The following is a 27,803-nucleotide window of genomic DNA, read 5'->3' as shown; positions in this document are numbered from 1 at the left end:
AAATTAAAACCCTAAAGTCATTTCAATGTACATGCCCCAGATTTAAATGACAAAACTGCATTTCTTAGCGAGTCGTGTGCTCTCAGTAGCGATACAAATTACAGTTTCTAGCCTACTACTGAAATTCTTAATATACATACCTGATCTCTAGTGCTGGATCTTAGGTGAGCGTCTATGAACAAACTTAGTAGCACTTGAAACTAGTGGGGATGAACATTGTGTCCAATTTTAAAATTCAGCATCAGCCACAGAATAAGGTAGTCAAAAAGATACACTGATTTTCCACATTTTCCACATCAATTTTATTAACTTTAATGACAAGGAATTTCACGCTTTAATTCTGAGTGCCCGGGTTTTCATTTGATCCCTCACAGTACAATCCTGAAACTTTTCAACAGAGAAATCTCTCAAAGTTTAGGACCGATTCACTTTTTTTTTTATTGGATTTTCTTATAAAAGAACAATTGGATTAAACACGTTAATATATTGGATTTGCTTTTCTAGAAACAATACAGTATGTTAAAACTAACATTCTTTGCTATAAACGCCACTTCACGGAGCTAAGATTGCAACACCCGTCAGCGCTTGTAGCAAAACCTGGCCGACTCTTTCTCGCCCTCTCCACCCCAAACTGCCAAAAAAATCTCCGCGAATATAGTGCCTACCTTTCCTCGGAGCAGAATATTTTCGGTTTCACTTTCGATGCCGCCGACGGAGATGGGATCATTGTGGCCTGGAGTTTGCAGGCTGGCAGACCCTCTTAAACAAACAAGGCAGCAGAGGCCAGGGACCGTGGATTGTTGGTGAGTTTTCAGAGTTTATATGCATTTATAAGCGCTCTGATCTGATGCTTTGGTTATTCAGTGGGTCAAGAGGAGTGGGTCAAGAGGGTCTGAGGTCTATTTCTCATTCCTTAAGACTGTGACAGCAAAAAGCCCTAGTGGGGGGCCTCAGGTCTGGTTAGATTTTGATTTCGTTGGCTTCTACGATAATGGACTGTGGGCAGAGAAAATTCTAGATGACTGATCAGGCTTTTGCTTCCAGCCTTGGACCTCCTTGCTATTGAATATTGGTCTTCAGCTCGGTGGCTGCGTTCTAACCTGGCTCCTGGTTCGCAGTGGAGGCCTGTGTCCAACTGAATTGATAAAAGGTTCAACAGATACTGCCTTTTTTCCCTACTGGGGCTGCGGCAGCACAATACACAACATTTGCCGATGTTGGGAATGGGGGCTGCTCGTCAAACGGCCCACGGCTGGCAAAAACCGGACAACAAATAATTACAGCAGGATGCAGTGATAGCAATTTCTGTTTGACTTCTCACTGCGTAGAGGACCTCACCAAATAAGCCCTTGACTTTCTTACCTCAGTTAAGGAGCTCGTCTCTTCTTAATGCAATCAGTCACGAGTTGCCGGTGGAACCAGCTAAAAAGCCATTTTCCTCTCTTTCGTTCTGGGGTCAAACCCAAGGAGGAAAGGACTGAAGGAGTAGCCATCAACCTCAGGAAAGGCTAGAAAGCTGGGCCAGATGGCAATGGAGAAGCTGCGACCTGGATTTCCCCCTGGATCCTCTGAGCTGGAAAGTGAGGGAACGTTTTATTACGGCGACGGAAAACCAGGTGGATTCCGGGAGGCACTGACCGGCCTCGAAAAGGAAGTTGGGAGGGAAAGGCAAGCAGCCGAGATGCCAATAAGGAAGAGGTGCTAGTCTCCCGCTAAACAGGAGCCCACAGTCAAGATGCTTCAGCTAAACACCCAAGTCACCTTTCTTCACGCCTGATTCGCACTTCGTAGGAGGAGGAAGTGAAAAAAACCCCCCAAAAACACAAGCTTCCTCTTTCCGTGAAGTGGGGGAAAAAAGGGGTATACTAAATACCTGAGGTAGAACTAGGATATAAGATGCAGAGCAGCCTCTGAGAGAAGCGGGGGATATTATCAACCTGGTTACCAGTGAGAGAGGATGCCTGGCTTTACTGTGATCTAGGAACAGAGTTGATTCACTTGCAATTAGTCTACAGAGACTGTCTAGGTGCAATCTGCAATTTTCTTTGAGGGATTTTTTTTTTTACAACCTAAAACCTAAGATGATCAGAAAACTTTTGGAAGTATTTTCTGCATTACCTTTTCGTGCATCTGTATCCACTGCTTTTCGAGGGCGTGTTCAAAGAATGGGGTTCCACTCAACGTGCATAAACTTGGGCCAAGTCATAGCATACTTGTCCCCCAGCCCCACCCCAGCTTCTAGGACCTTTCAGGAGGGGCACTGCTACACAAAAGCTGTGGCATTTTGACTCAGGTGGTCGTCAGAGGACTGCAATTCCCCCTCGACCACGGAGAGATCTCGGGTGATCGGAAAAAAACCCGGGTCTTCCCTACCCCTCGGCAAGATCCAGGCCCCCTTCTCACACCGTTGGGGCGCCTCGGTACCGGAATCCAACCTGGGCTGGGCGGATGCGTGGTTAACGACGGGCTGCTGGCCTCTGGCCTGCTCGAGGCCCTGACACCCCTTCCAGTTCGGAAAAGGAATCGGCAAGGAGGAGCTAAGTGGCGGGGAAAAACGCGTCTGCAAGATGGTTTCGTTACCGGGGACCTCAAAAACCTCCCCTCACCCGACAACAGCGGTGCGGCGCCCTGTTCTACTTCTTTAGAGCCAAAAAGAAACACATTTGATTAGGGGCTCTGAATCAGTAACTTGTTTGAGAACTATATAAAAATAAAACTTTAAATAAATTTAAAATTTTAGGTAGGCCACCTATGCAAGTTTCAAGTTCCTGGACTTATTGCCCCCACTTAAGGTCCATCACGCCTAGCTGAAATAAGTCAGCACGATCATCTGAATCGGCTGCCTGCACACCGGACACGGCTTGTTGCGTTTTTTCAGCTTCTTGGCGCACGTGAAACAGGCCATGAGGTGTCCCGTCCTGCCGTGGAGGATGCAGCCGTTTTTCGGCCTGCTCTGACAAATGACGCAGGGCTCTATCGTGCTAAGGGGAAGCTTGGAGTCCTCGTTTTCCTCTCTGTCTCGGGATTCTTCTCGCCCCGACTCCTTGGCATCCTCTTGGCTGCTACAGATGACGCTGTTCGAAGTGGACGGTTGGGAGTACTCCTCGCTCTCTTGGGATTCCAGCGTTTTGCCTGGGTCCTCGCTTCCTTCAGCAGACGATTCTTTAGCTTCCGTCACTTTAATCTTTTTACAGTCGGGAACGTCGAAGCCCGCTTCTTCTTGGGTGGAGCTTTCCAGGTTGCCCTCCTCAAGCGACTCGGCCTTCTCGTCGGGAAGCCAGTTCTCCCGGAGAGACCAACATCTGTGGCAGTGGGATGGGAGCGGGGGATTCATCTCGTCACAAGAAGAGCACTTCCAATAATCCTGTATGGAAACAGGAATGGGAGTTTGTTTCCATCACTTGGTCATCGGCCAAATGACTGTGTGTAGAGGACTGTACTGAGCGCTTGAGAGCACAATACCAAACACACGCAATAAAAGGCAGATAGAGTTTTGCAACCCTGTCAGCACAGATTTCACAATGAGGAATTTTACTATATGAGCTTGCTAATTAGGCACGGGTAGTGCTTTCAGGTCCCCGTTTTGTGATCAGTGACTTCTGATGACAGACTGTCACTTTCCCCACCTTCAGAGTCTTATTAAAAGCACATCTCCTCCAGGAGGCCCTCCCTGACTAAGCCCTCATCTCCTCTTCCTCCCACCCATTTCTGCGTCACCCTCACGTTTGGATTTGTACCCTCGATTCACCCCGGCCTCAGCCCCACAGCACTTATTCATTCATTCAATCGGATTTATCGAGTGCTTACTGTGTGCAGAGCACTGTACTAAGCGCTTGGGAAGTACAAGTCGGCAACATATAGAGACGGTCCCTAACCAACAACGGGCTCACAGTCTAGATGTACACAGTCCTAATTTTATCTGTCTCCCCCTCTACACTGCAGGCAGGGAATGTGTCTGTTTATTGTTATATTGTTACTTCCCAAGTGCCTAAAAAATACAATTGACTGGTAACCCTTTAAATCCTTGTAACAAAAGCAAACATTCACAGCTCTCTCTCTCTCTCTCTCCTTGCAAGTGTGTCACTGCTGCATCAACGCCTACCATCTGCTGCTCCCGCTTCAGTTTTGGGCTGGGAGAAAGACACAGTGAGTGTGACAGAGTGACAACACAAAAAGCAAATGCTGTGAGCCACACAGCACGTGACAAAAGCACCACAGATTGGACACTTCTGATTTAGAGGATTTAAAGGGAAATGAGAAGAGTCCAAACCAAATTATGTGATCGACTATAATGGACTCCATTAGGCCCAAAGACTTTCAAAGTTAAAAGGCTGAGACAATAAGCAAAAAATTGCTATTTACAGCAGTTGTCCCTAAAACTGTATTCATAAGCACGTTCTAGTTACAAAAGACACTCTATCTTACCTTGCTGGCTCTTCGTTTTCCCATTCCACAAGGAATTTCAGTAAACTTTTACAACTGATATAATGACTGCATTTCCAAGAAAAGATATTTGACTTTTTTAACCACACAACAGCTGAATAGTATAATGCTGAGTACTCATCACATGAAGTTAAATTATCACATTTAATTCATAAAAACTCTAACACCAAGATCAAAACGTAACACTTAATAAGTACAATCAATCCCCAGCCTTCAATTAACACCTACTCAAATCTAAAAACCCCCTTTTCAGGTGATATATCTTAATGCTCAGAAATATACAAATTCCAAACCATGAGCTGCAAAGTGCAAACAAGCCACTTCCCTTAAATATAAGTTCCAACAATTCTTAATTTCACACTTTTCTAAATTTTCCGTTTACTTTCTATATTACAAAAAGTTAAATTTGTACTCACTGCCAGGGATATTTCAGGATCTTCATCAAATGAGTCTGCGTCGCTTTCTTCTGTTTGATACAAAGTTACTTGGTATACCTGATGGTGATAAAAAAAAATTACTTTCTGCTTATTTTTAACAATTTAGTTTAATTTACTAGGAGCTCAAACACTGAAGTCTTTTTGTCTACTTTTGTCTTGCATAAAGGTGCTAGACAAAAACTGCTTTCCAATCTAACCCTAGAACTAATGCTGTAATTGCAATAACAATAACAACAACAAAAGCAATATTTGTTATGTGCTTGCACTGTTCTAAGCATTGGGAAAGACACAAGATAATCACGTCAGACACAGTCCCTGACCCACATGGGACTCACAAATATAAATACGAGGGAGAACAGATACTGAATCCCCATCTTATAGCGAAGGTATTGAGGCCCAGAGAAGTGAAGTGACTTGTCCAAGGTCACACAGCAGGCACGCGGCAGAGCCGGGATTAGAACACAGGTCCTATGACTCCTAGATCTGTGCTCCTACATCTCCTGTACTTATTAGAAGCCCTGCTGTTTATTCAGTGGAAATGTCATAGCTCTAAGAATGAGAAGAACATGAGCCTAAAAATCAGAAGGATTTAGGTCCTAATCCCAACTCTGCCCCTTGTCTGCTGTGTGACCTTGGACAAGTCACTTCACTTCTCTGGGACTCAGTTACCTCATCTGTAATTTTATCTGTATTGATGTCTGTTTATTTATATTGATGTCTGTCTCCCCCAGCCCCAGACCGTGAGCTCATTGTGGGCATGGATTATCACTCTTTATCGTTGTATTGTACTTTCTCAAGAGCTTAGTACAGTGTTTGGCACACAGTAGGTGCTTAATATGACTGAATGAACAAATGAATCTGTAGCCTCCGCTAGATTGGAAGCTTCTTGAAGGAAGGGATCAAGTCTAATAACTATTATTAATAATAATAATAATAATAATGGCATTTGTTAAGCGCTTACTATGTGCAAAGCACTGTTCTAAGTGCTGGGGAGGATACAAGGTGATCAGGTTGTCCCACGTGGGGCTCAGAGTCTTAATCCCCATTTTACAGATGAGGTCACTGAGGCACAGAGAAGTAAAGTGACTTGCCCGAAGTCACAGGGCTGACAATTGGCGGAGCTAGGATTTGAACCCATGAACTCTGAATCCCAAGCCCCTGCTCTTTCCTTTCAGCCACGCTGCTTCTTTAAAGTGCTATTATGCATTTTAAAACATTCTTTATGGGTATTTCAATCTGATCTGGTGCCCCCGATGGGTTTTTTGGCTCTATGGTAGTCTGTGAGCATTAAAAAAAAAAAAAAAAAGCCATGGCTATTATTGACATGTTTACTGGATCCAAAAGACTTCAGAGAAGTGGTTAGAAGAAAGTGAGTTAGAGGCCAAGTTTCACAAAAGCAGTTCCAGTTTCTTGGGGCAAATTACATAAATTTTAAAAAGCTGCATTTTTCAAACAATTAGCCCTAAGCGTAAAGCAAACTGTCACTGAAACAGTTAATTTTGAACACTGTACGGCTTACAAAATAAAAGCTCTGTTCTTCGCTAAGAAAAACTGGCAGTGGGAAAGCGGAAATCATATTTACAAAATATCTCTATTTAGTCCGTTGGAAAGTCAATACAAACCTCATCATCTTCATCTGTGAGCTCCTGCCCTTCTTCATTGTGGCTATAATCTTCAGAGTCAACAGATTCAACTTCAAACTCAACACTAAACTGGTCTGAAATGGAATCTCGATCACACCAATCATCAGAATTTTCACTCGAAGACCTAGTATCCAGATCCTAAACGAAAAGAAAAAAGGAATTTAACTTAAGAACCTCTAGTGAAAAGCATGCTAAAATATACGGCTATACAAAAAAAAACAAAACCAGTGCCATAACTACATTTTTCAGTGATTTTTGAAAAATTTTTGAACACATTGAGTAAAAACTGGAAGAAAGCTGATGGCAGTATTCAAATATGTTTGCTATACGATCAGTTAGTAGTATTTATTATAACAGTAAAATGCAATGATATCCATTTTTTAACAAAAACCAGCTTTCCTACTCTTTAAGAAAACCACATCACTTTTTATAGTACCCTTCCCTATCCCCATAAATCTGAGAAAGAAATAGAGGTTAATTAAAAAAAAATTTTATGATATTTGTTAAGTGCTTTGTGCCAGGCATTAAACTAAGCATGGGGTAAATACAAGCTAATCAGGTTGTACAATTCAAAGTATTTTCTAACCCCTCCCTGCCTCAAAAATCTATATCACAATACTGTTGCTGAGGAACACAACAGTACACTTGTATTTTATTTTTTTATTTCATTACAAAAAAATTTAGGGAAAGAATGAGTAGCCTGCCCCCAAAATGTCACCAAGAGGCCACATGGGTAAGAGCTGCTAGAACTCATGAGCAAAGTCTCTTTCACTGGAAAGGTGAAGAGACACAAAAATTCTGGCACGTGCATTAAAAAAAAATTGCATTGATTTGTAATCCCAAGGCAAGTAAATGCATTAAGAATATCAGAAACCTGGAATTTAAGTGTAAAATGGTCGTGAAAGGTCAAAAGTGAAATACTCGGCTTGACTATATTTAGTCGTCAAAAACTGGCATTCAGGGAAGTCTAAAAGAACGACTCAGTGTTTATACTTGGCCAAATGCAAGCACATTTATACAGAAGCAGAACAAAGATTTTACTTGTGGAGAGCCGGGGGTCGGGGGCGAGTGGGCTTCTATCATGCCCGGACTGTGAGCTCCCTGTGGGACAGGGACTGGGACCAAAACTGGCAACCTTGGATCTACTCCAGCGCTTAGAAAACTAGTTGGCACATAGTAAGCGCTTAAATAATATGATTACCACACCATATTCTATTTAAAATTTTAGCACAAACTCTGGGCTACTTAAGTAGCACCCTCTAGACTGTAAGCTCCTTATGGGTAGGGAACGTCTGCTAAATTATTTTGTATTGTACTCTCTCAATTGCTTAGTACAGTGCTCTGCACAAAAGAGCTCAATCTAATTGTGTTGGTAGCACCTTTCAAGCAGAAAAATAATTTCCTGCAACCATCTTTGAATGTGAATGATTCAGTATTATTTGTCATCTGTTCAAATAGATTTCCAAGTGAGAACCTTTATCCCCTAAATGATGTGTCCTACACGAAGCACGACAGGCTTAGGGAGAAGCTGTAATCTTTGCTCACCCTATGACTGTCCCACACATAAGACACTGTGGGGAAACCATTTGTATTTTGTCATTTTTGTTCCATTTGGATCCCTCGCCCCCGACGAATAAAATCTTTTTTCTGCTTCTGTATAAGTCTGCCTGCTTTAGGCCTGGCATAAATACCAAATCGTTCCTTCAGACTTCCCTGAATGTCAGTTTTTGTCGACCAAATAAAGTCAAGCCAAATAAATGAAATCATTTTGGATGAGAAGGCCAGTTGAGTGCAAATGGCTTAATCCCCTAAAAGCGAAACGAACAAAAACGATCTTGCTTACTGGATTGGAAGGAATGTCATTTGATTCACTGCTGTTGCTCCGTTCACAGCACAGCTCGCTTATCACACAAAGTGCAAGGCTTTCATCGAAGGTGAGCGAAATGCTATCTGATTTGTGTCGTTTCCTCTGTCTTTCACCGGATAGTTCATCTAAGGTCTCGTCTGTGAATAAATCAGAGAAGAGTGACGTTAATTTCCGATGCGATTTGCAGTGATTTCTCCCGGCGAGAATGACAAACGAGAACCTGCGCGGGGAACCAATTGGAGCGGTGATCTGTCGGTGATGTTCTCAAGGGAGCAGAGTACGACGACTGGGCAGGCGAGAAGAGCTGCAGCGGTTGTTTTTTGTGTTGTGGGACCCATTTACAACCGAAGTTGCCACAGTGATGGGTCAAAGTGCCTTCACTCAGCAAGCTGAGTTGCCTTAGCAGCCGCTGCGGTCTTCACTGCCCATGTTCGCCCACTCTTTTTCTGGACCTAGGTGATTCTTTGGTCAGCAACCTTCACCTCTGATGGCGAAGCCCCAAGCGGCTATTTTCAACTGGCAGAACCAGGATTAGAACCCAGGCCTTCTGGTTCAGAGAGCTCAAGCGTGAGCTGGTGGATAGAGCCCGGGTCTGGGCGTCAGAAGGACCTGTGTTCTAATTCTGGCTCTGCCATTTGTCTGCTGTGTGTGACCTTGGTCAAGTCTCGTCACTGGGCATCAGTTCTCCTGTCTGTATAATGGAGATTAAGACTGGGAGCCCCATGTGGGACACGGACTGTGTCCAATCTGATTAGCTTTTAATCTACCCCCGTCCTTAGTACAATACCTGGCAGCCTCCTCAAAAATCTCCAGTGGCTCCGTCAACCTACGAATCAAGCAAAAACTCCTCACGCTCGGCTTCAAGGCCGTCCATTCCCTCGCCCTCTCCTTCCTCCCCTCCCTTCTCTCCTTCTCCAGCCCAGCCCGCACCCTCCGCTCCTCTGCCGCCGCTAACCTCCTCACCGTGCCTCGTTCTCGCCTGTCCCGCCGTTGACACCCGTCCCAAGTCCTTCCCCTGGCCTGGAATGCCCTCCCTCCACACATCCGCCAAACTAGCTCTCTTCCTCTCTTCAAAGCCTACTGAGAGCTCACCTCCTCCAGGAGGCCTTCCCAGACTGAGCCCCCTTTTTCCCTCTCCTCCTCCCCATCGCCCCCAGCCCTACCTCCTTCCCCTCCCCACAGCACTTGTATACATTTGTACAGATTTATTACTCTATTTTACTTGTACATATTTACTATTCTATTTATTTTGTTAATGATGTGCATAGAGCTATAATTCTATTTGTTTTGATGATTTTTGACACCTATCTACATGTTTGTTTTGTTGCCTGTCTCCCCCTTCTAATAATAATAATAATAATAATGATGTTGGCATTTGTTAAGCGCTTACTATGTGCAAAGCACTGTTCTAAGCGCTTGGGGGGATACAAAGTGATCAGGTTGTCCCACGTGGGGCTCACAGTCTTAATCCCCATTTTACAGATGAGGTAACTGAGGCTCAGAGAAGTTAAGTGACTTGCCCAAGGTCTAGACTGTGAGCCCGTTGCTGGGTAGGGACCGTCTCTATATGTTGCTGACTTGTACTTCCCAAGCGCTTAGTACAGTGCTCTGCACACAGTAAGCACTCAATAGATACGACTGAATGAATGAATAGTAGAAATACCACCATTATCTTTATTATTATTATTAAGAAGCTTTTTCCAATGGACCAACAGTAGGATTATAATGTATGCAGGTCTAATCTATCAAACATACTCATTTGGCTAGTCCTACCAAGAGCTTAATTTTGTTGGAATACTGGGCTCAAAGTACCTGGACTAGACTGATTTTTAAAGACTGGTAAAAAAGCATCCAATAATTTACACAGACAAACCTTGATTTTCTGGAAAACCTCAAGTAGGGGAAATACCGTAACGTAGTCACGCTAAATTAAACTTCGATTTTAAAAATGACTGGCTTTAAAGGAAAAGGTGCCCTGACAATAATCGCCTTAGCCCCACCAGTAGTCAAAATGCTTGCCTTATGGAAGGCACATCAAAACTGTAATGAGACTAGGTCATTAAGTGGAATTTAATGCTCAAAAAGATAATTTTTCATCAGGAGAAAAGTCAGGCGACATTGTTCACCCATAGCAAGGTCATCACACTGTCTGCTAGCCACAGGGCCATGGTTACCGCTACAACCAGGCCAGCCCTGGATATCCTTGTTTGAGAAAAGTAGATCCACGGAGAAGAATAACTTTTCCATCTCCCCATCCGCCGCAACGTGGAGCCCCAACACTCAGCCATCTGAACAATCCCTCTAGACTGTAAGTGCATGTGGGCAGACAATGTTTCTACTAACTCTATTATACTGTACTCTCCCAAGCGCTTAGTACAGTGCTCTGCACACAGTAAGCACTCAGTAAATACAATTGATTTTACTTCCCTATTTTCTGCACTGATTTCCAAATCACCCTCTTCCTAGATTGAGATAAAACCTCTTTACTTAAGAGCCATGTACATGGAAACAAAACTTTAAAGATACTGTGTCCTTACAGGAGTTCTCTAGACTCAAGTTTAGGTTTTCCAACTGTGTTCTAGGTATTCAAATAGAAATCTTAATGCCCTCTCTGTCACCCTGCCTTTCTGCTGCTGTGACCCTTAAGTATATGTTTACACCAAATAGTACAGCCCTGACAACAGTCAGCTTGTTTCTAACCAGATGTGACAGTTCAGCTCTTGCACTTCTGGCTTAATATCAGTCTGAACACATCATCCGTTTTCAAAGGTGGGCTAGCTTTTGGAACATTTTCCGGCTACATCTCTTCCAAACTCCCATCCAGTGGCTTGAAAAGCGACTTTTGTCGACTGTAAACTCGCCCTCTAGACTGTAAGCTCTTTGGGGGCAGAGATATTGTCCACCAATTTGGTTATATTGGACTCTCCCAAGCACTTAGTATAGTGCTCTGCACACAGTAAGAGCTCAATAAATACCTCTGACTGACTGATAAAAGAAACATGGGAAACTGCTGCAATTCAATTTGCTGGCCCAGTCCTGTGGGCTGAAACAAAGTTGCACTAAAGGCTGTCCTATCTCAAGTCACAGCCTATGTAGATATTTAAGTATAAAATCACCTATAGCTTCAGTTACTACTACTAAAATTACAGTTGAAAATTGAAACAAAGCAATTTGCAATTAGCAGGCAATGACCATATAATTCTAAGGAGCAACTGTGCTAGACAGAACATAAAATAAAATCCAGTTACAAAACATGGCCTTCCCACCTCTAGACAATCCAGATTTAAAAGTGTCAGATAAGTTACTCAACCAGCCACTTTCAAGGTAAACATTCTCTCTGATTCAACCCTTCAGGACAGTTGCTCTGCCCTGAGGCCTCATCAAGTTCCCCTGTTATTCGGGAGGCACCTCTGCAATTATGACCTGTGCCAGAGAAAAAGTTCTGTTTACAAAGACTTGGTAAACTCATCACAAGGATATAGATATTCAACAAGCACTTAGTACAGTGCTTTGCACACAATAAGTGCTCAATAAATATGACTGAATGCATGAACGAACAAGGGATGGAAAGATTTCAACCCTCAAATTGGACTCACCAATCGAGAGTCTTTTTGAGGGACTACTCTGTGCCAGAGCCCTGCAGGAGAACACAACAGAATGTGTAGATATTAACCGCTCTTTTTCTGGACCTAGGTGATTCTTTGGTCAGCAACCTTCACCTCTGATGACAAAGCCCCAAGCAGCTATTTTCAACTGGCAGAACCAGGATTAGAATCCAGGTCTTCTGGTTCAGAGAGCTCAAGCATGACCTGGTGGATGGAGCCCGGGCCTGGGCATCAGAAGGACCTGTGTTCTAATTCCAGCTCTGCCATTTGTCTGCTGTGTGTGACCCTGGTCAAGTCTCTTCACTGGGCCTCAGTTCTCCTGTCTGTAAAATGGAGATTAAGACTGGGAGCCCCATGTGGGACACGGACTGTACCCTTAAGGAACTCACAGATCTAGCAGGGAAGATCATTTTCTCTCCAAACTCCGACCTCCCACTGACTTTCCCATTACTGAAGAAAATACCAGCATCCTTCCTGTTTCTCAAGCCATTGCTCTCATTCAACATACCTATTCAATTGGTCACCAAATCCTGTAGGTTCTACCCTCTGGCCTGAAACTCCAGTTCCCTTCATACCTGACAGAACATCACTCTTCTCACTTTCAAAGTCCTAATAAATGACATCTCCTCCAAGAGGCCTTCCCCAACTAAGTCCTTGTTTTAATGGTATCTGCTAAGCGCTTATTACGTGCCAGGTACTGAACTAAATGCAAGGGTAGAGACAAACTCATCAGGTTGGACAGTCCATGTCCCACATGGGGCTCTCAGTCTTAATCCCCACTGTACAGATGAGGTAACTGAGGCATGGGGGACGGTAAATCATCTATGTGACCCTGGGCAAGTAAGTGGTAGAGCTGGGATTAGAACTCAGGTCTTCCTAACTCCCAGATCCCTGCTCTATCCACTAGGCCATGTGGCTTCCCATTTCCCTACTTGCTCTCCCCTGTCATACACACTTGCTTCTGTACCCTTTAAGCACTGATGTTTAACCTTTCCTTGGCCACAATATTTATGTATGTATCCTTTTACCCTGCCATTTCTCCTATCTGTAATTCATTTCAGTATCTATCTCTGTTAGCGCTGCAGCTCTACATACTGAACAATACTACTGACTGATTAAAGTATAGTTCAGAGAAGAGGACGTATATACATATGATACATACATATAAGTGCTGCAGGAGGCTGTGAGTACTTAAGTGCCTGGGAGAGAGTTGGAGGATATAAAATGAGGGGTGGGGGAGATTGGAAATTAATGAGGAAGACCTCCTGAAGATGTGATTTCAGAACGGCTCTGAGGAAGGACAGCTGAGGTCTATTGGAAATGAAGGGGGAGGGAATTACAGGCAGGAGGGAGGGGGTGAGCGAGACATTGGCAGGAGACAGACAAGAACCAGTCACAGTGAGTAGGTTAGCTTGAGAGGAGCAAAGAAGCCTGAACCGAGCTATAGCGGAAGAGAAAAAAGTGGAAAAATAGGAGGGAGATAGCTAGACTTGATTCCTTAAATACACAACTGTCAGGAGTTTCTGCTCGATACACAGAGGAAGGGTCAACAATTGGAAGTTTCTGAGGAATAGGAAATAGGAGCAGTAACAAAACAGAAGTCAGACCTCAAGGGATTAATAAACAGCAGCTCAATCATCAGTACTTTCCACATACCAGTGCCTAGTACAGTACCTGGCACATAATAAGTGCTTAAATACCATACTTACTATTACCACCAAAGTAGACACCCTGAAGGGTCCCCAATCTCTATCATGGCATGGCACGGATTACAGCAGAGTGGGAGATGGGATAGGGATCGTGGCAGGCATGTATGGAGTGGCCATAATCTGATATACTCCCACCTCCCATGGGCAATCAAAAAGAAACTCCCCAAGACCCCAAATTGGCTTAAAAGTCCGATTCCTACGAGATAGAAAATACCTGCAGGCAGAATCACAGCAATATTGCAGCATCCCAATTGACAGAAGGCTCTCTATTTACAAGTTGCTACAATAGTTTCCCAGACAGCCATGAGGACTGTAGACCAGTTGGACGATGCTAATGAGAGAGACTGGACTGAAGAAACTTCCGAGGGGAAAGGACTGTTGCAAAAGTAGTAATGCGTCGCCTAAGCCTCGCAACTAATCAATCACAGCCCCTCACTGTCTCTATTAAGGAGGGGTGGCAGATACAGTTGAAATATGTGTAGTGGGGAAGTCGTGGCTGAAAAGGGCCAAAGCTATGCAGATGTGCGTCACACTAATGATCTATATATCACTAAAGAATCTACAGGTCCTCACGTATTACTACGGTGTCCTTGTTCTTCCTCCTGTCTTCCCTATCTGAAAATAACTTGCCTGTTCTCCCACACTAAATTTTAAGATCCTAGAGGGCAAGGGATGTTTTTTTAAGGTATTTGTTAAGCACTTACTACGTGCCAGGCTCTGTACTAAGTGCCGGGATAAATAGAAGCTAATCAGGTTGGACACAGTCCGGGTCTCACCAGGGGCTCGCAGCCTTAATCCCCATTTTACAGATGAGGCATCTGAGGCACAGAGCAGTTAAGGGACCTGTCGCAGGTCACACAGCCAACAAATGGCAAAGCTGGGATTAGAAACCACGTGCTTCTGACTCCCGGGCCTGTGCTCTAACCCCCTGGGCCGTGCTGCTTGTCAATGCGCTTATAGTATCTTGCTACAGTTGTACTCTCCCAAGTGTCCGGTACAGTGCTGAGATCTCTAAGTATGGGGGATTGCGCTACTAAAAACAGTTACGAGTTTTTCAGATGAATCACCTACGTGTCAGCGCAGGATGTTGTGGCCAACGACATCACCACTATTATCAAGAACAAAGGTGACAAAGCATCCGGCAGTCATTATCACGGCATCTGACTCCAAGCTAGTCAGAATCATTCTTGATTACTCAAGAATTCGACTACTACTACTGTGACAATTAAATCCTGCCATGGACTTCTAACTGGGGAGGTCACTTTCCAACGAAGCTCTATCTTCCCCAGGGCTCAGTGCACTGTAATCAATTGTATTTACTCCAGAAGAGCGATTTTCTTACGTAAGATGTCAGTCCCGTTTAATTACTAACACTCTTTAAAAATACATGACAGATGTCTTTTCAGGCCCATTATTATTTTCCTTGAGTTGAAATTTATAAATTTTCTTCTCAAGGAGTACAAACCTCAAAAAAAGAGAAAAGTGTCACTGTAGTGTCAAAAAAAAAGGACTGTTCATTTAAATTATTTGGCAGATCTTCCTGCTCCATTGAGCTACGCTCTAGTGATCGCCCACACACACACACATACACTAAAGAATGGGTCTAATCAACTCTGGTTAGGCTGGGTAACAGCCTACCTTCAGTATAAAAGAACTACAGACTTGGATGCACACTTGTGATGTGAAGAGCTGTCCAAGGAAGTCTGAATGACCACCTAGAGTTAGAAACCGGAGCCAGGGACCACAATTCTGGGCTGAAGGAAGTTATCTTTGATCACTTTCCAGAGTTTGAAAGCACCAGAAGAAGGAAGAGGTTGTTTAGGTCCCACTTCCAGGGTTCAGGGTACCCTTCATTCCTTACCTTCGGATCAGAGATGGGACCCAATCAATTCTTTACAGGCCAACTCTACGAGCTGGCCCGAATCCCGGAGTAAAGAAAGGAAAAAGGATATGCTGCCGAAGTTTTAGGAGAACTCACCTGAACCCGCTATTACGCACAATATAACAGAAGCTTGCCAAGTAAAAGAGAAACAAAGATGCCAATAACTCATTCTAGATTCATTTACTTTTCCATAAGAGGATCTTGGCTCTTTCCAGGAGGTGAATTGGCCAGAGAAATAAGATCCTGAAAGCTGTGCTAGAGTCACACATACCTGTTTCACTATGAGTCCTCCTCCTAGATGAGGTAGTTGGTCTAGAAGTTAAATTTGGTGATGCAGGTTTCTCTTCTGGCAACTCTTGCACTGTCTCCTAAACATTCAACACAAAAATACTAATACTAGGCTTATTAACATCACTTAGCTACAGCGCTTTCACTATCTCCAGCATGGTCGTGAAAACGGGTAGACAAATTCTAATTTGTGATTACCTTTGGAGAAGTCCCGGTTTCCAGCTGACACCTGGTCTCACTGTTACTTGTCTCTGCCCCTACAGGTTCTAGGGAAAGAAACACAAGTGTCAGTATTGACGGGTCAGAAGAGAAGTAAAATGCAAATGCATTAGCTATTTGGGATCTTAAGATCATACTTTTCATTTTGAAAAGGCTGGCCAGAGAAAACTTGGCAATTCCTTTCTCAGTAAAAATTCTCATAAGCCCCCAACTCAGTTAAGTTACATTCGGACGGCATGCCTCAGAACCAGATTAATGTTGCTCTCGATATGAAAATATTTGGATACTATACATTTTATTTTATAGATATTTGATCATTTTAGGATTCAAATACAGAAAAAAAAATAGTTAGCCTAATTCTTTGCTGGTAGAGTTCTCTTTGATTAATCTTGCCAATTTCCCATTGTGCCTAAGCATATCAGAACCCAATACATCCTTTTCAACTCATTTCATCATTACTATGTCACACCAATTCTTAGCGGCCTCTCCCCCCATTAGGCAGAAAGAGCTTCCAAAACAGTAGTTGTATAGATTCTTTATCTCGTACCCCAAGCACTTAAAACCCAACGCAAACCACCCTTACAGGTGTAAGATACTTTCTGGCTAATACCTATCTCTATCCTGTTCAGATACCAAAACCTAACCACACATCTCTCTATCCACAGTTGCAAAGAGGAAGAGAAGGATGTAAGGGAAGTGCACAGGCGCATTATCGACAGCAATGACCCTTCAGCCGAGGCGGCAACCAGAAATTCTGGAAAGAGAGGTGCTGAGTGGCTGTCAAGCGACACAGCCTGGAGGGGAAGAGGAGGGGGAAACTGAAATCAAACCACAGACCCTTCATGTTTTGCCTAGAGTTTGCAGTTCCTCTCCAATACCGTCCCCCAACAAATTACAAACCCTCGCTTGCCATTTTCAGAGTGGGGGCAACTGCTGGGGGCTGATGACGGAATCGCTCATCCACAGTGACGGATTGGTCTTGCTCCTGGAACTTCAGGACTGAGAAGTTTCTAGACTGTGAGCTCACTGTAGACAGGAACGTGTCTATTTGTTGTTATACTGTACTATCCCAAGCGCATAATACGGTGCTTTGCACACAGTAAGCACTCGATAAACACGAAAGAAAGAATACGAACCTGCAGGAAGAATTTCAAACAGCGTGGCCTAGTGGGTGGAGCCAGGGCCTGGAGGTCAGAAGGACCTAGGTTCTAATCCCAGCTCTGCCCCTTGTCTGCTGTGTGACCTTGGGCAAGTCACTTCACTGGGCCTCAGTTCCCTCATCTTTAAAATGGGGATGAAGACTGGGGGCCCCATGGGGGACGGGGACTGTGTCCAACCTGATTAGCTTGTATCTACCCCAACGCCTAGAACAGTGCCTGACACATAGTAAGCACCCAACAAATACCACAATTACTATTATTAAGTGATCAGGGTTTGGGGGCAATGCCACTTGCACTCCCTGGTCCCTGCCGGTCATATTATGGCTGGGGTGTGGCACACTGACAAGGGCACAAAAACACTGCTAAAGAGCAGAATCCATTTATGGCCAAAGGGGTTGCAGCAAAAATGGATGCTCTGCCTTGGCATCCTACTCTAACGCTGGACTAAAGCCACACTAGCAAAGTGGAATTGGCACATGTTCATTTAACACACACACACACACACACACACACACACACACACACACACACACACACACAGAATTATTTTCAAAACCAACTTACCTTGACGGCTGACTGCGATCAAGTTTCTGGAAACCATTGCATACAATCTCCTTGGAGGGGAAAAGAGTAACAAAAAAAAAAGAATACATGAAATTGAAAATGCAGAGAAATAATTATTTCTCATTTGAGCAAAAAAGACAAAGTTTTTAAATCTCAAAGGTCTAGTTTTTCATTCAAAATGACAGTAGAAACGTGTTATTAAGCACTTATTGTGGGCAAAGCACTGAATTAAGCACTGGGAAAGAGGGCTTTGGCAGTGATTAAGCAAGTCCCTGGTCCTCAGAGGACACACAAGCATAAAAAGGGGGAGGGGGACTGGTGACAGACACATAAGGAGACGTAAAACACTAAAACAACGTAAGATGAGGAAAAATACACCGAAGCAGAAACAAAAAAAGTCAATAGGCTCCTAAGGCTAGAGGAGCTGAATGGCTACTCCCAGCTTAAGAGTTCAGTCACAAACACAGTCCTCTAGTCTGTAAGCTCCTTGTGGGCAAGGAATGTGTTTATGGTAAGTACTCAATGAAGACAACTGACTATGGACTGACTTACACAGTAACTACGCTACTATTATAAACCTAATTTGGCACATTTGAATGACTGGCTTCTGCATAAGAGGAAGACGACGATGAACTTAGGCCACAGTAGAGCAACCTACCGGGGAATGGAATGGGGAATGGGCATGACATAGTGGCTAGAGCCCAGGCCTGGGAGTAAGAAGGACCTGGCTTCTAATCCCTGCTCTGCCACTTGTCTTCTCAGTGACCTTGGGCAAGTCACTTCACTTCTCTGGGCCTCAGTTACCTCATCTGCAAAATGGGGACTGATCACCCCACATGGGATACGGATGGTGTCCAAACCAATTTGCTTGTATCCACCCCAGTGCTTAGTACAGTGCCTGGCACATAGTAAGCACTTATATACCATAATAATTATTATTAAACAAGCCACCATTGGACAGGCACAGAGCTGGCTCAGACGACATTCAAAGGTTAAACAACATTTGTTCTGTGTCAGGGTGGGTTTGTATTGAGTGGTATCCTACATGCATCAGTCCCGAACAAGTTCCACCCGGTATTTTTCTAACAACTCTTTCTCCAAGGATGGAGATTCCACAGCACTTGATAGCTCTTTCCACAGTTTTATCCCCTGAGAGCAAAGAACTTTTCTTATGGCCAACTGAACCCCCTTGGGCGCTCATGGATTTGAGCCCTTTTATTCCCGTCTTGTTCTCAGTGGACATGGGTGACATCTTCCCCCTTAAAAACCCTTTATATACTTGAGAAGCAGCTGTGCTAGTGGAAAGAGCCCGGGCCTGGGACTCAGAGGCTCTGGGTTCTAATCCTGGCTCTGCTACGTGCCTGCCACGTGACAAGTCTCTTCACTGGGTCTCAGTTTCATTGGCAAAATGGGAAATTTAATGCCTGTTATCACTCCTACTTAAGCATGTCATCCCCATATGGGGCAGGGGTTGTGTCCAACCTGACTGACTTCATTCATTCAATCATATTTATTGAGCGCTTCCTGTGTGCAGAGCACTGTACTAAGCGCTTGGGAAGTACAAGTTGGCAACATATAGTGATGGTCCCTAACCAACAGCGGGCTCACAGTCTAGAAGGGGGAGATGGAAAACAAAACATATTAACAAAATAAAATAGAATATGTACAAATAAAATAGAGTAATAAATACGTACAAACATATATACATATATACAGGTGCTGTGGGGAGGGGAAGGAGGTAAGGTGGGGGGATGGGGAGGGGGAATGCATCTACTCCAGTGCTTAGAAATCTGTTTGACATATAATAAAGGCTTAATATATGCCATTATGTACACTTTCTTCATAGAACTCATTAGAATCCATATCTAATAAATTTGCATCACTCCGCAGGAGTTTTATGGACACTTTAAAGTGCAACGGCCAATATGACCCTACTAGGAACATTACTGATGAAAAGATTACCTTCAGAATCTTGTATTACAAGCTGGATTTTGTAATTATGGCATTATATTGTTGATTGAATTTCTGCTCACCAGCCACCTCTTGGTTTGCTGCCCCTCAAACCAGTGTTTAGGGAGCTTTTCTCCATTCTGCATGTGTGGTGTTTGTTTTTCGCTGCTCTTGTGCCTACTGAATTTCATCCAATTTTTGTGCAACATTGCTCCAATTTTTCTAAGTAATTTTGTATTATAGTCCCTACTTTCCAAAGTGTTTGTAAACCTCCCCCCCGCCCCACCACAGCCTCAATCAGAATTTTATAAACAGAGAGCAACAAAGAGTTAGGGAAAGTCTTTCGACAGTTAAGATTTAATGTGAGAAGCAAGCAGACACAAAACCCAGAAAAATCCAACGTCTCTGGCATTTTCACTCATCTGACAACTTACCTGTGTTCTTTCACAGAGAAGCTTGGTACTCCAAACAGATCTCCAAGAAGATCATTTGAGCAATGGACAATATGTTGCTGCTTTTCATCATAGAGTTGTTTTGCCATTATATACTGGCCAAGATAAAATATGACCTGAAATAAGAGTTTACAGACAATGAGAATAATGAATGCTACAGTTCAAAAGTAAGACCATTCTTCAGATCTCTTATTTGCACCTAACTACACATCCTGATAATGTAAGGTACATTACATTTACATTTGCTATTATAAATCAATTCTGGAGAGCTCAGAATCTAGCTAAAATATAATTGGTGATTCACAGTGATTCAGCAAGGATGATCAGAGTAGGAAAAATCAGCACGTACCCTTGCTTTACTCTGAGTCCCCCGATCCCATTGTTTTTAAAATTCAATTACCCTTCCTACTGCCCTTCACTCCAAAGGGAAAGGGTTCTGAAAGGCTGCGAAATAGCCTCTTTTCCTTTTCAGAAGAATCTATGGTATTTACTGAGTACTATGTGCAAAGCACTGTACTAAGTGTTTTGGAGAGTATAATACAACAGAATAAGCAGACAAGGAGCTTAATAAGAGCCAAAAGGCAGTCATCTGACCAACAAAGCCACTGCTACCTCACCCTAGCTCTAATTGATTTAAGTATCTGTCTTTCCCCATAGGATATGAGCTCTCTGAGGGCAGCGATTTTGTCTATTCCACTGCAATGTCATAAGCAATGAATAAAATCATCTGCATGCGGGAGGTGCTCAAAAGATATGATCGGCTGGTTCCCCAACTCTCCGGTTTCCCTGCAGCAAGAACTAAAAATTGCAGCATCTTCCTGGCCTTGTAGTTCTCCAACTGAACTCCCATCCAGATTTCACGTTGCATTTGCCCTCATCCCTGCTGAAAGGTTACTTACCTCCTTCATTGTAAAAGTGTCTTTCTGTGCACCAGCAAGTTTTAATAACTTAGAAAGGAGTGGCTTTGGTCTAACCTAAAAAGAACAAAAGCATCATCTGAGTTATACAATCATGCAGAAATAAGAGCTCTTTAATATGTATATGAGATACACAAGCTAGCTCTTCAGGAAATTATTTGATCAACCACGATCCTCACAAGTTTTATCAATCAATGGTACTTACTGAGTGCTTACCACGTGCCTCTGCACTGTAGTAAGCACTTGGGGGAGGGAATGTGTCTGCCAACTATCATATTGTACTATCCCAAGTGCGTAGAACGGAGCTCAAAGTACGCACTCAATAAATGACTGAATACAGTAGTTAGGCACAATCCCTGCCCAAAAGGATCTTACAGATGGGGAGACGGACATTAAAATAAATTACAGATGAATAAGTATATAAGTCTTGTGGAGCTAAAACTGTTAACTTGTTATAGGCAGGGAACATGTCTATCAACTCTGTTATGTTCTTCCAAATTCTTAATACAGCGCTCTGCACATAAGACTGATTGGAAAGTCAGCCCAAGTGCATAAAAGAGAACAGACGAGAGAACTCCACAACCTCTAAGTTGCAGAAAATATTTTTTCAATATCAGAAAGAATATAATTACCCAAGCTGAAATTTGACCAGGATAATCAATACTTTCAGGAGCTGCTAGTTAACCAACGGTGTTTACTGAGCACTTACTGTGTGCAGAGCACTATACTAAATGCTTAATATATCCATAAATCAGTCTCAAAATCATTGGAAAAATCTAGTTGCTAACGTGGAACTGAACAACCTTAAGGAAGCATATTAGATTGATTCCATTCCCAGTGTCATGCAATGCCCCCATTATTCATTCATATTTAAGCACTTACTGTGTGCAGAGTGCTCTACTAAGCACTTGGAAGAATAGAATGCCACAACAATCAGACTCAATTCCTGCCCACAACGAGCTTATGGTCTAGAAGGGGTACAGTGTGGAGTGACAATTGTACAGAACTTAGGACAGTTCTTTGCACATAGTAAGCGCTTAACAAATGCCATCATTATTATTATTACTACAGAATGAAGGTGCACTGTGGAAAGAGCTATAAACCTACCAGCTACATCAGTCAGGAAGAGCAGGAGAACCCTTTTTTTTGGAAGGGGGGGGGTTGGGGCAACGAAGAGTAACAAAGAAAGAGGGGTGCCTTATTGCTCTCTCGTTGCCTGGATCCAGTTTGCCCCTTGTTTAGAGACTCATTCTTTTAATGTACAAAATACACTGAAATACACTGAGATGCCAGTTGTACACAGTTGGAAATGGCAGGGTGGGGGAGAGGGAATGAATTTGGGATAGGCGAGCCAGGAGGCATGGGATGGAGGGTCTTTACTTTGGCACAATCTCCCCCAGCCCTTTCCTTGACTAAGTCTGTAGGGACACTGAGGCACTAAGTATAGCACAGGAGCCAAGAGAAGAACTTCAGATCAGGGAAGGGTAACGCGGGCACTACTGTCCACTACGTGGCAGTCAATAAAGCGGCGAGAAATTGCAGGAACTAACTGGGTGCAGTGAAGGATCTCAAGAGCCCAAACTGAATGATTTCTGTCAGACAGGTAACAAAAGAAACTAGTAGCTCAGAGGGAAGTTGGGTGCAAACCACTCATTTAAGTCTGAATTACAGAGAGGAGCTAGAAGGTTTAGGGATAGGCTGAATGACTCACAAAGGAGTCATTTACATGGAGCAAAGATGCCGTTCCTGTTAATTTCGATCAAAACCTGAAAGAGTTACAGAGGAGAAAACTTTCGGTAGCTTGCTGCCATCTGGAAGTGACCACAAATATTTAAGATCTCAGTTTTGCACAGCTGCAGACAGCCAAAACTCTATTCTCTCGGCTAACGAGTAATGTTCCCTAAACGGCTCCGATGAGGACATTCAAAAACAAAAACAAAACAAAACAAAAAAAAAACCTGGGGGGTTTTCCATTCGCATTCTAAGACCGAAAGTCAACGTGGCCTAGTGGCCTGAATCAGGACTGTGAGTCAGAAGACTCCACTTGCCTGCTGAGTGGCCTTGGGCAATGGGTGTCCCAGTTTCCTCCTCTGTAAAATGGGGATAAAACGGCTGTTCTTCTCCCCTAGATTATGGAACATGGTCTGCTCGCAGTCTGCGTATTTTGCATCTACTCCAGTGTTTAGTACAATGCTTGGCATATAGTAAGCGCTTATCAAGGATCATTAGAGAAGCAGCGTGGTGTAGTGGATACAGCACGGGCTCAGGAGTTAGAAGGTCATGGGTTCTAATCCCGGCTCCGCCACTTGTCTGCTGTGTGGCCTTGGGGAAGTCACTTCTCTGGGCCTCAGTTACCTTGTCTGTGAAATGGGGATTAAGACCGTGAGCCCCAAGTCGGATAACCTTATCTCCTTATATCCCCCCCCCGCAGCGCTTAAAACAGTACTTCGCACATAGTAAGCACTTAACAAATATCATCATTATTATTATTACTATTGTGACTTGCCCAAAGTCACCCAGCTGACAAGTGGCGGAGTCGGGATTCGAACCCACGACCTCTGGCTCCCCAGCCCGGGCTCTTTCCACTGAGCTGCTTCTCTAACCAAATTCTACAACCAGTCCTGAAATCCCCTTATTTCACATCCTATCGTTCTTTTAAGTGGAAACCAGGGAAGCAGAGTGGCTCACTGGAAAGAGCGCAGGCTTGGGAGTCGGAGGTCATGGGTTCGAATCAGGCCTCAGCCACTTAGCTGTGGGACGTTGGGCAAGCCACTTTAACTTCTCTGTACCCCAGTTCCCTCATCTGTAAAATGGGGATGAAGACTGTGAGCCCCACGTGGGACAACCTGATCACCTTGTATCCACCCCAGCGCTTAGAACAGTGCTTTGCACATAGTAAGCGCTTAACAAATGCCATCATTATTATTATTATGTAGGTTCACACCCGGCAAGGCAGGTTTGGGTGGGAGAACCCTTGGGAAAACAAACTTTCAAAATTAAAACAAACAAAATTCAATGGTATTTACTGAGCGCTTACTGGGTGCAGAGCACTGTACTAAGCGCTTGGGAAGGACTCAGTGAAAAGAGCCCGAGCTTTGGAGTCAGAGCTAATGGGTTCAAACCCTGGCTCTGCCAACTGTCAGCTGGGTGACTTTGGGCGAGTCACTTCACTGGGCCTCAGTGACCTCATCTGGAAAATGGGGATTAAGACTGTGAGCCCCCCGAGGGACAACCTGATCACCTTGTAACCTCCCCAGCGCTTAGAGCAGTGCTTTGCACATAGTAAGCACTTAAAACCAACATTATTATTATTATTATTAGTATGGGTTCAAATTCTGGCTCCGCCAGTTGTCAGCTGTGTGACTTTGGGCGAGTCACTTCACTTCTGTGGGCCTCAGTTCCCTCATCTGTAAAACTGGGGTGAAGACTGTGAGCCCCCCGTGGGACAACCTGATCACCTTGTAACCTCCCCAGCGCTTAGAACAGTGCTTGGCACATAGTAAGCGCTTAAAACCAACATCATTATTATTATTATTATTATTATTATTATTATTAAGGGTTCAAATCCCGGCTCCGCCAATTGTCAGCTGGGTGACTTTGGGCGAGTCACTTCACTTCTCTGGGCCTCAGTGACCTCATCTGTAAAACGGGGATTAAGACTGTGAGCCCTCCGTGGGACAACCTAATCACCTTGTAACCTCCCCAGCACTTAGAACAGTGCTTTGCACATAGTAAGCGCTTAATAAATACCAACATCATTATGTGTGACTTTGGGCAAGTCACTTGACTTCTCTGGGCCTCATCTGTAAAATGGGGATGAAGACTGTGAGCCCCCCGTGGGACAACCGGATCACCTTGCAACCTCCCCAGCGCTTAGGGCAGTGCTTTGCACATAGTAAGCGCTTAATACCAACATTATCATTATTATTATGGGTTCAAATCCCGGCTCCGCCAATTGTCAGCTGGGTGACTTTGGGCAAGTCACTTCACTTCTCTGGGCCTCATTTACCTCATCTGTAAAATGGGGATGAAGACTGTGAGCCCCCCGTGGGACAACCGGATCGCCTTGTAACCTCCCCAGCGCTTAGGGCAGTGCTTTGCACATAGTAAGCGCTTAATAAATGCCAACATCATTACGTGTGACTTTGGGCGAGTCACTTGATTTCTCTGGGCCTCATCTGTAAAATGGGGATGAAGACTGTGAGCCCCCCGTGGGACAACCGGATCACCTTGCAACCTCCCCAGCGTTTAGGGCAGTGCTTTGCACATAGTAAGCGCTTAATACCAACATTATTATTATTACTATGGGTTCAAATCCCGGCTCCGCCAATTGTCAGCTGGGTGACTTTGGGCAAGTCACTTCACTTCTCTGGGCCTCATTTACCTCATCTGTAAAATGGGGATGAAGACTGTGAGCCCCCCGTGGGACAACCGGATCACCTTGTAACCTCCCCAGCGCTTAGGGCAGTGCTTTGCACATAGTAAGCGCTTAATAAATGCCAACATCATTACGTGTGACTTTGGGCGAGTCACTTGACTTCTCTGGGCCTCATCTGTAAAATGGGGATGAAGACTGTGAGCCCCCCGTGGGACAACCGGATCACCTTGCAACCTCCCCAGCGCTTAGGGCAGTGCTTTGCACATAGTAAGCGCTTAATACCAACATTATTATTATTACTATGGGTTCAAATCCCGGCTCCGCCAATTGTCAGCTGGGTGACTTTGGGCAAGTTACTTGACTTCTCTGGGCTTCAGTTCCCTCATCTGTAAAACGGGGGTGAAGACTGTGAGCCCCCCGTGGGACAACCTGATCACCTTGGAACCTCCCCAGCGCTTAGGGCAGTGCTTTACACATAGTAAGCGCTTAACAAATGCCATCATTATTATTATTATGGGTTCAAATCCCGGCTCTGCCAATTGTCAGCTGTGTGACTTTGGGCAAGTCACTTCACTTCTCTGGGCCTCAGTTCCCTCATCTGTAAAACGGGGATGAAGACTGTGAGCCCCCCGTGGGACAACCTGATCACCTTGTAACCTCCCCAGCGCTTAGGGCAGTGCTTTGCACATAGTAAGCGCTTAATAAATGCCAACAACATTACATGTGACTTTGGGCAAGTCACTTCACTTCTCTGGGCTTCAGTTCCCTCAGCTGTAAAATGGGGATGAAGACTGTGAGCCCCCCCGTGGGACAACCTGATCACCTTCTAACCTCCCCAGCGCTTAAGAGCAGCGCTTTGCACATTGTAAGCGCTTAATACCAACATTATTATTATTATTATCGTTATTATTATTATTATTATGGGTTCAAATCCCGGCTCTGCCAATTGTCAGCTGGGTGACTTTGGGCGAGTCACTTCACTGGGCCTCAGTTCCCTCATCTGTAAAACGGGGGTGAAGACTGTGAGCCCCTCGTGGGACAACCTGGTCACCTTGCAACCTCCCCAGCGCTTAGAGCGGTGCTTTGCACATAGTAAGCGCTTAATAAATGCCAACATCATTACGTGTGACTTTGGGCAAGTCACCTGACTTCTCTGGGCCTCATCTGTAAAATGGGGATGAAGACTGTGAGCCCCCCATGGGACAACCTGATCACCTTGTAACTTCCCCGGCGCTTAGGGCAGTGCTTTGCACATAGTAAGCGCTTAATACCAACATTATTATTATTATCCTTATTATTATTATTATTATGGGTTCAAATCCCGGCTCTGCCAATTGTCAGCTGGGTGACTTTGGGCGAGTCACTTCACTGGGCCTCAGTCCCCTCAGCTGTAAAACGGGGGTGAAGACTGTGAGCCCCCCGTGGGACAACCTGATCACCGTGTAACCTCCCCAGCGCTTAGGGCAGTGCTTTGCACATAGTAAGCGCTTAATAAATACCAACATCATTACGTGTGACTTTGGGCGAGTCACTTGACTTCTCTGGGCCTTATCTGTAAAATGGGGATGAAGACTGTGAGCCCCCCGTGGGCCAACCTGATCACCGTGTAACCTCCCCAGCGCTTAGAACAGTGCTTGGCACATAGTAAATAATTAATCAATGCCATTATTATTATTATTATTCTGGGGAGGGGCTCAGTCTCAGGCTTTGGGGGGGGCGACGGGGCCTCACTCACCAGGGCCTGTGGGGCGGAGGCGGAGGGGCCGGCGGACATCTTGGGAAGGTTGCACATCGGCCTGCGAGGAGACGGGGGGGGGGGGAAACACGAAGGAAAAACCACCCAAATTGGAGTGATGATGATGATGGTGGCGGCGATAATGGCGGCCGTGACGACGACGACAACGACGAGTCGCCTCAGGCCCGCGCGCCGTCGCGGCTGAGGCGACTGGCGCGCGGCGCGGAGCGCTCCGACGGAAAGGCGGCGGAGGGAGACGCGGTGAAGCGGCCCGGCCCGCCTATAAATAGCCGCGGCCGAAGGCAAGTCGGGACTTATTACCGCCTCCTCAGCCGCCGCCGGACATGTCCGAGCATGACCGGGGCACGCCCACACCCCTCCCACAACCTCTCGGATCATTCATTTATCGATCAATCGATCAATCGTATTTAATAATAACGATAATTGGCATTTGTTAAGCCCTCACTAGGCGCAAAGCACTGTTCTAAGCGCCGGTTGTCCCACGGGGGGCTCACAGTCTTAGCCTCCATTTTCCAGGTGAGGTAACTGAGGCC

At 44.6% G+C, this 27,803-nt stretch overlaps 1 protein-coding gene across 1 annotated transcript; it reads right to left on the bottom strand.

Moving 5' to 3' along the window:
• Positions 1-284: 284 nt before the first annotated feature.
• MDM2 (MDM2 proto-oncogene) lies at positions 285-27,368 on the bottom strand. Its single transcript, XM_038756280.1, has 10 exons — positions 27,250-27,368; positions 21,119-21,193; positions 20,202-20,335; positions 17,818-17,867; positions 16,073-16,140; positions 15,858-15,954; positions 8,367-8,527; positions 6,503-6,661; positions 4,860-4,937; positions 285-3,364 (listed from the first exon to the last, which is right to left on the bottom strand). The coding sequence occupies exons 1-10, from the start codon at positions 27,304-27,306 to the stop codon at positions 2,804-2,806; spliced, it is 1,440 nt and encodes a 479-aa protein (XP_038612208.1). The 5' UTR covers positions 27,307-27,368; the 3' UTR covers positions 285-2,803.
• Between the last annotated feature and the right edge of the window lie 435 nt (positions 27,369-27,803).

Source organism: Tachyglossus aculeatus, chromosome 14 (genome assembly GCF_015852505.1).
Source record: "Tachyglossus aculeatus isolate mTacAcu1 chromosome 14, mTacAcu1.pri, whole genome shotgun sequence".
NCBI lineage: Eukaryota > Metazoa > Chordata > Mammalia > Monotremata > Tachyglossidae > Tachyglossus > Tachyglossus aculeatus.
Note: the sequence above shows the minus strand (reverse complement) of the source record. Positions and strands in the feature narration are given on the sequence as shown.

Coding starts and splice junctions, on each gene's coding strand:
- MDM2 (XM_038756280.1), bottom strand. CDS start 27,306: ATGTGCAACCTTCCCAAGATGTCCGCCGGCCCCTCCGCCTCCGCCCCA. Junction 21,194..27,249: donor CCTCCGCCCCACAGGCCCTG/GTGAGTGAGGCC, acceptor TGTTCTTTTTAG/GTTAGACCAAAGCCACTCCT. Junction 20,336..21,118: donor ACACTTTTACAATGAAGGAG/GTAAGTAACCTT, acceptor CTCTTATTTCAG/GTCATATTTTATCTTGGCCA.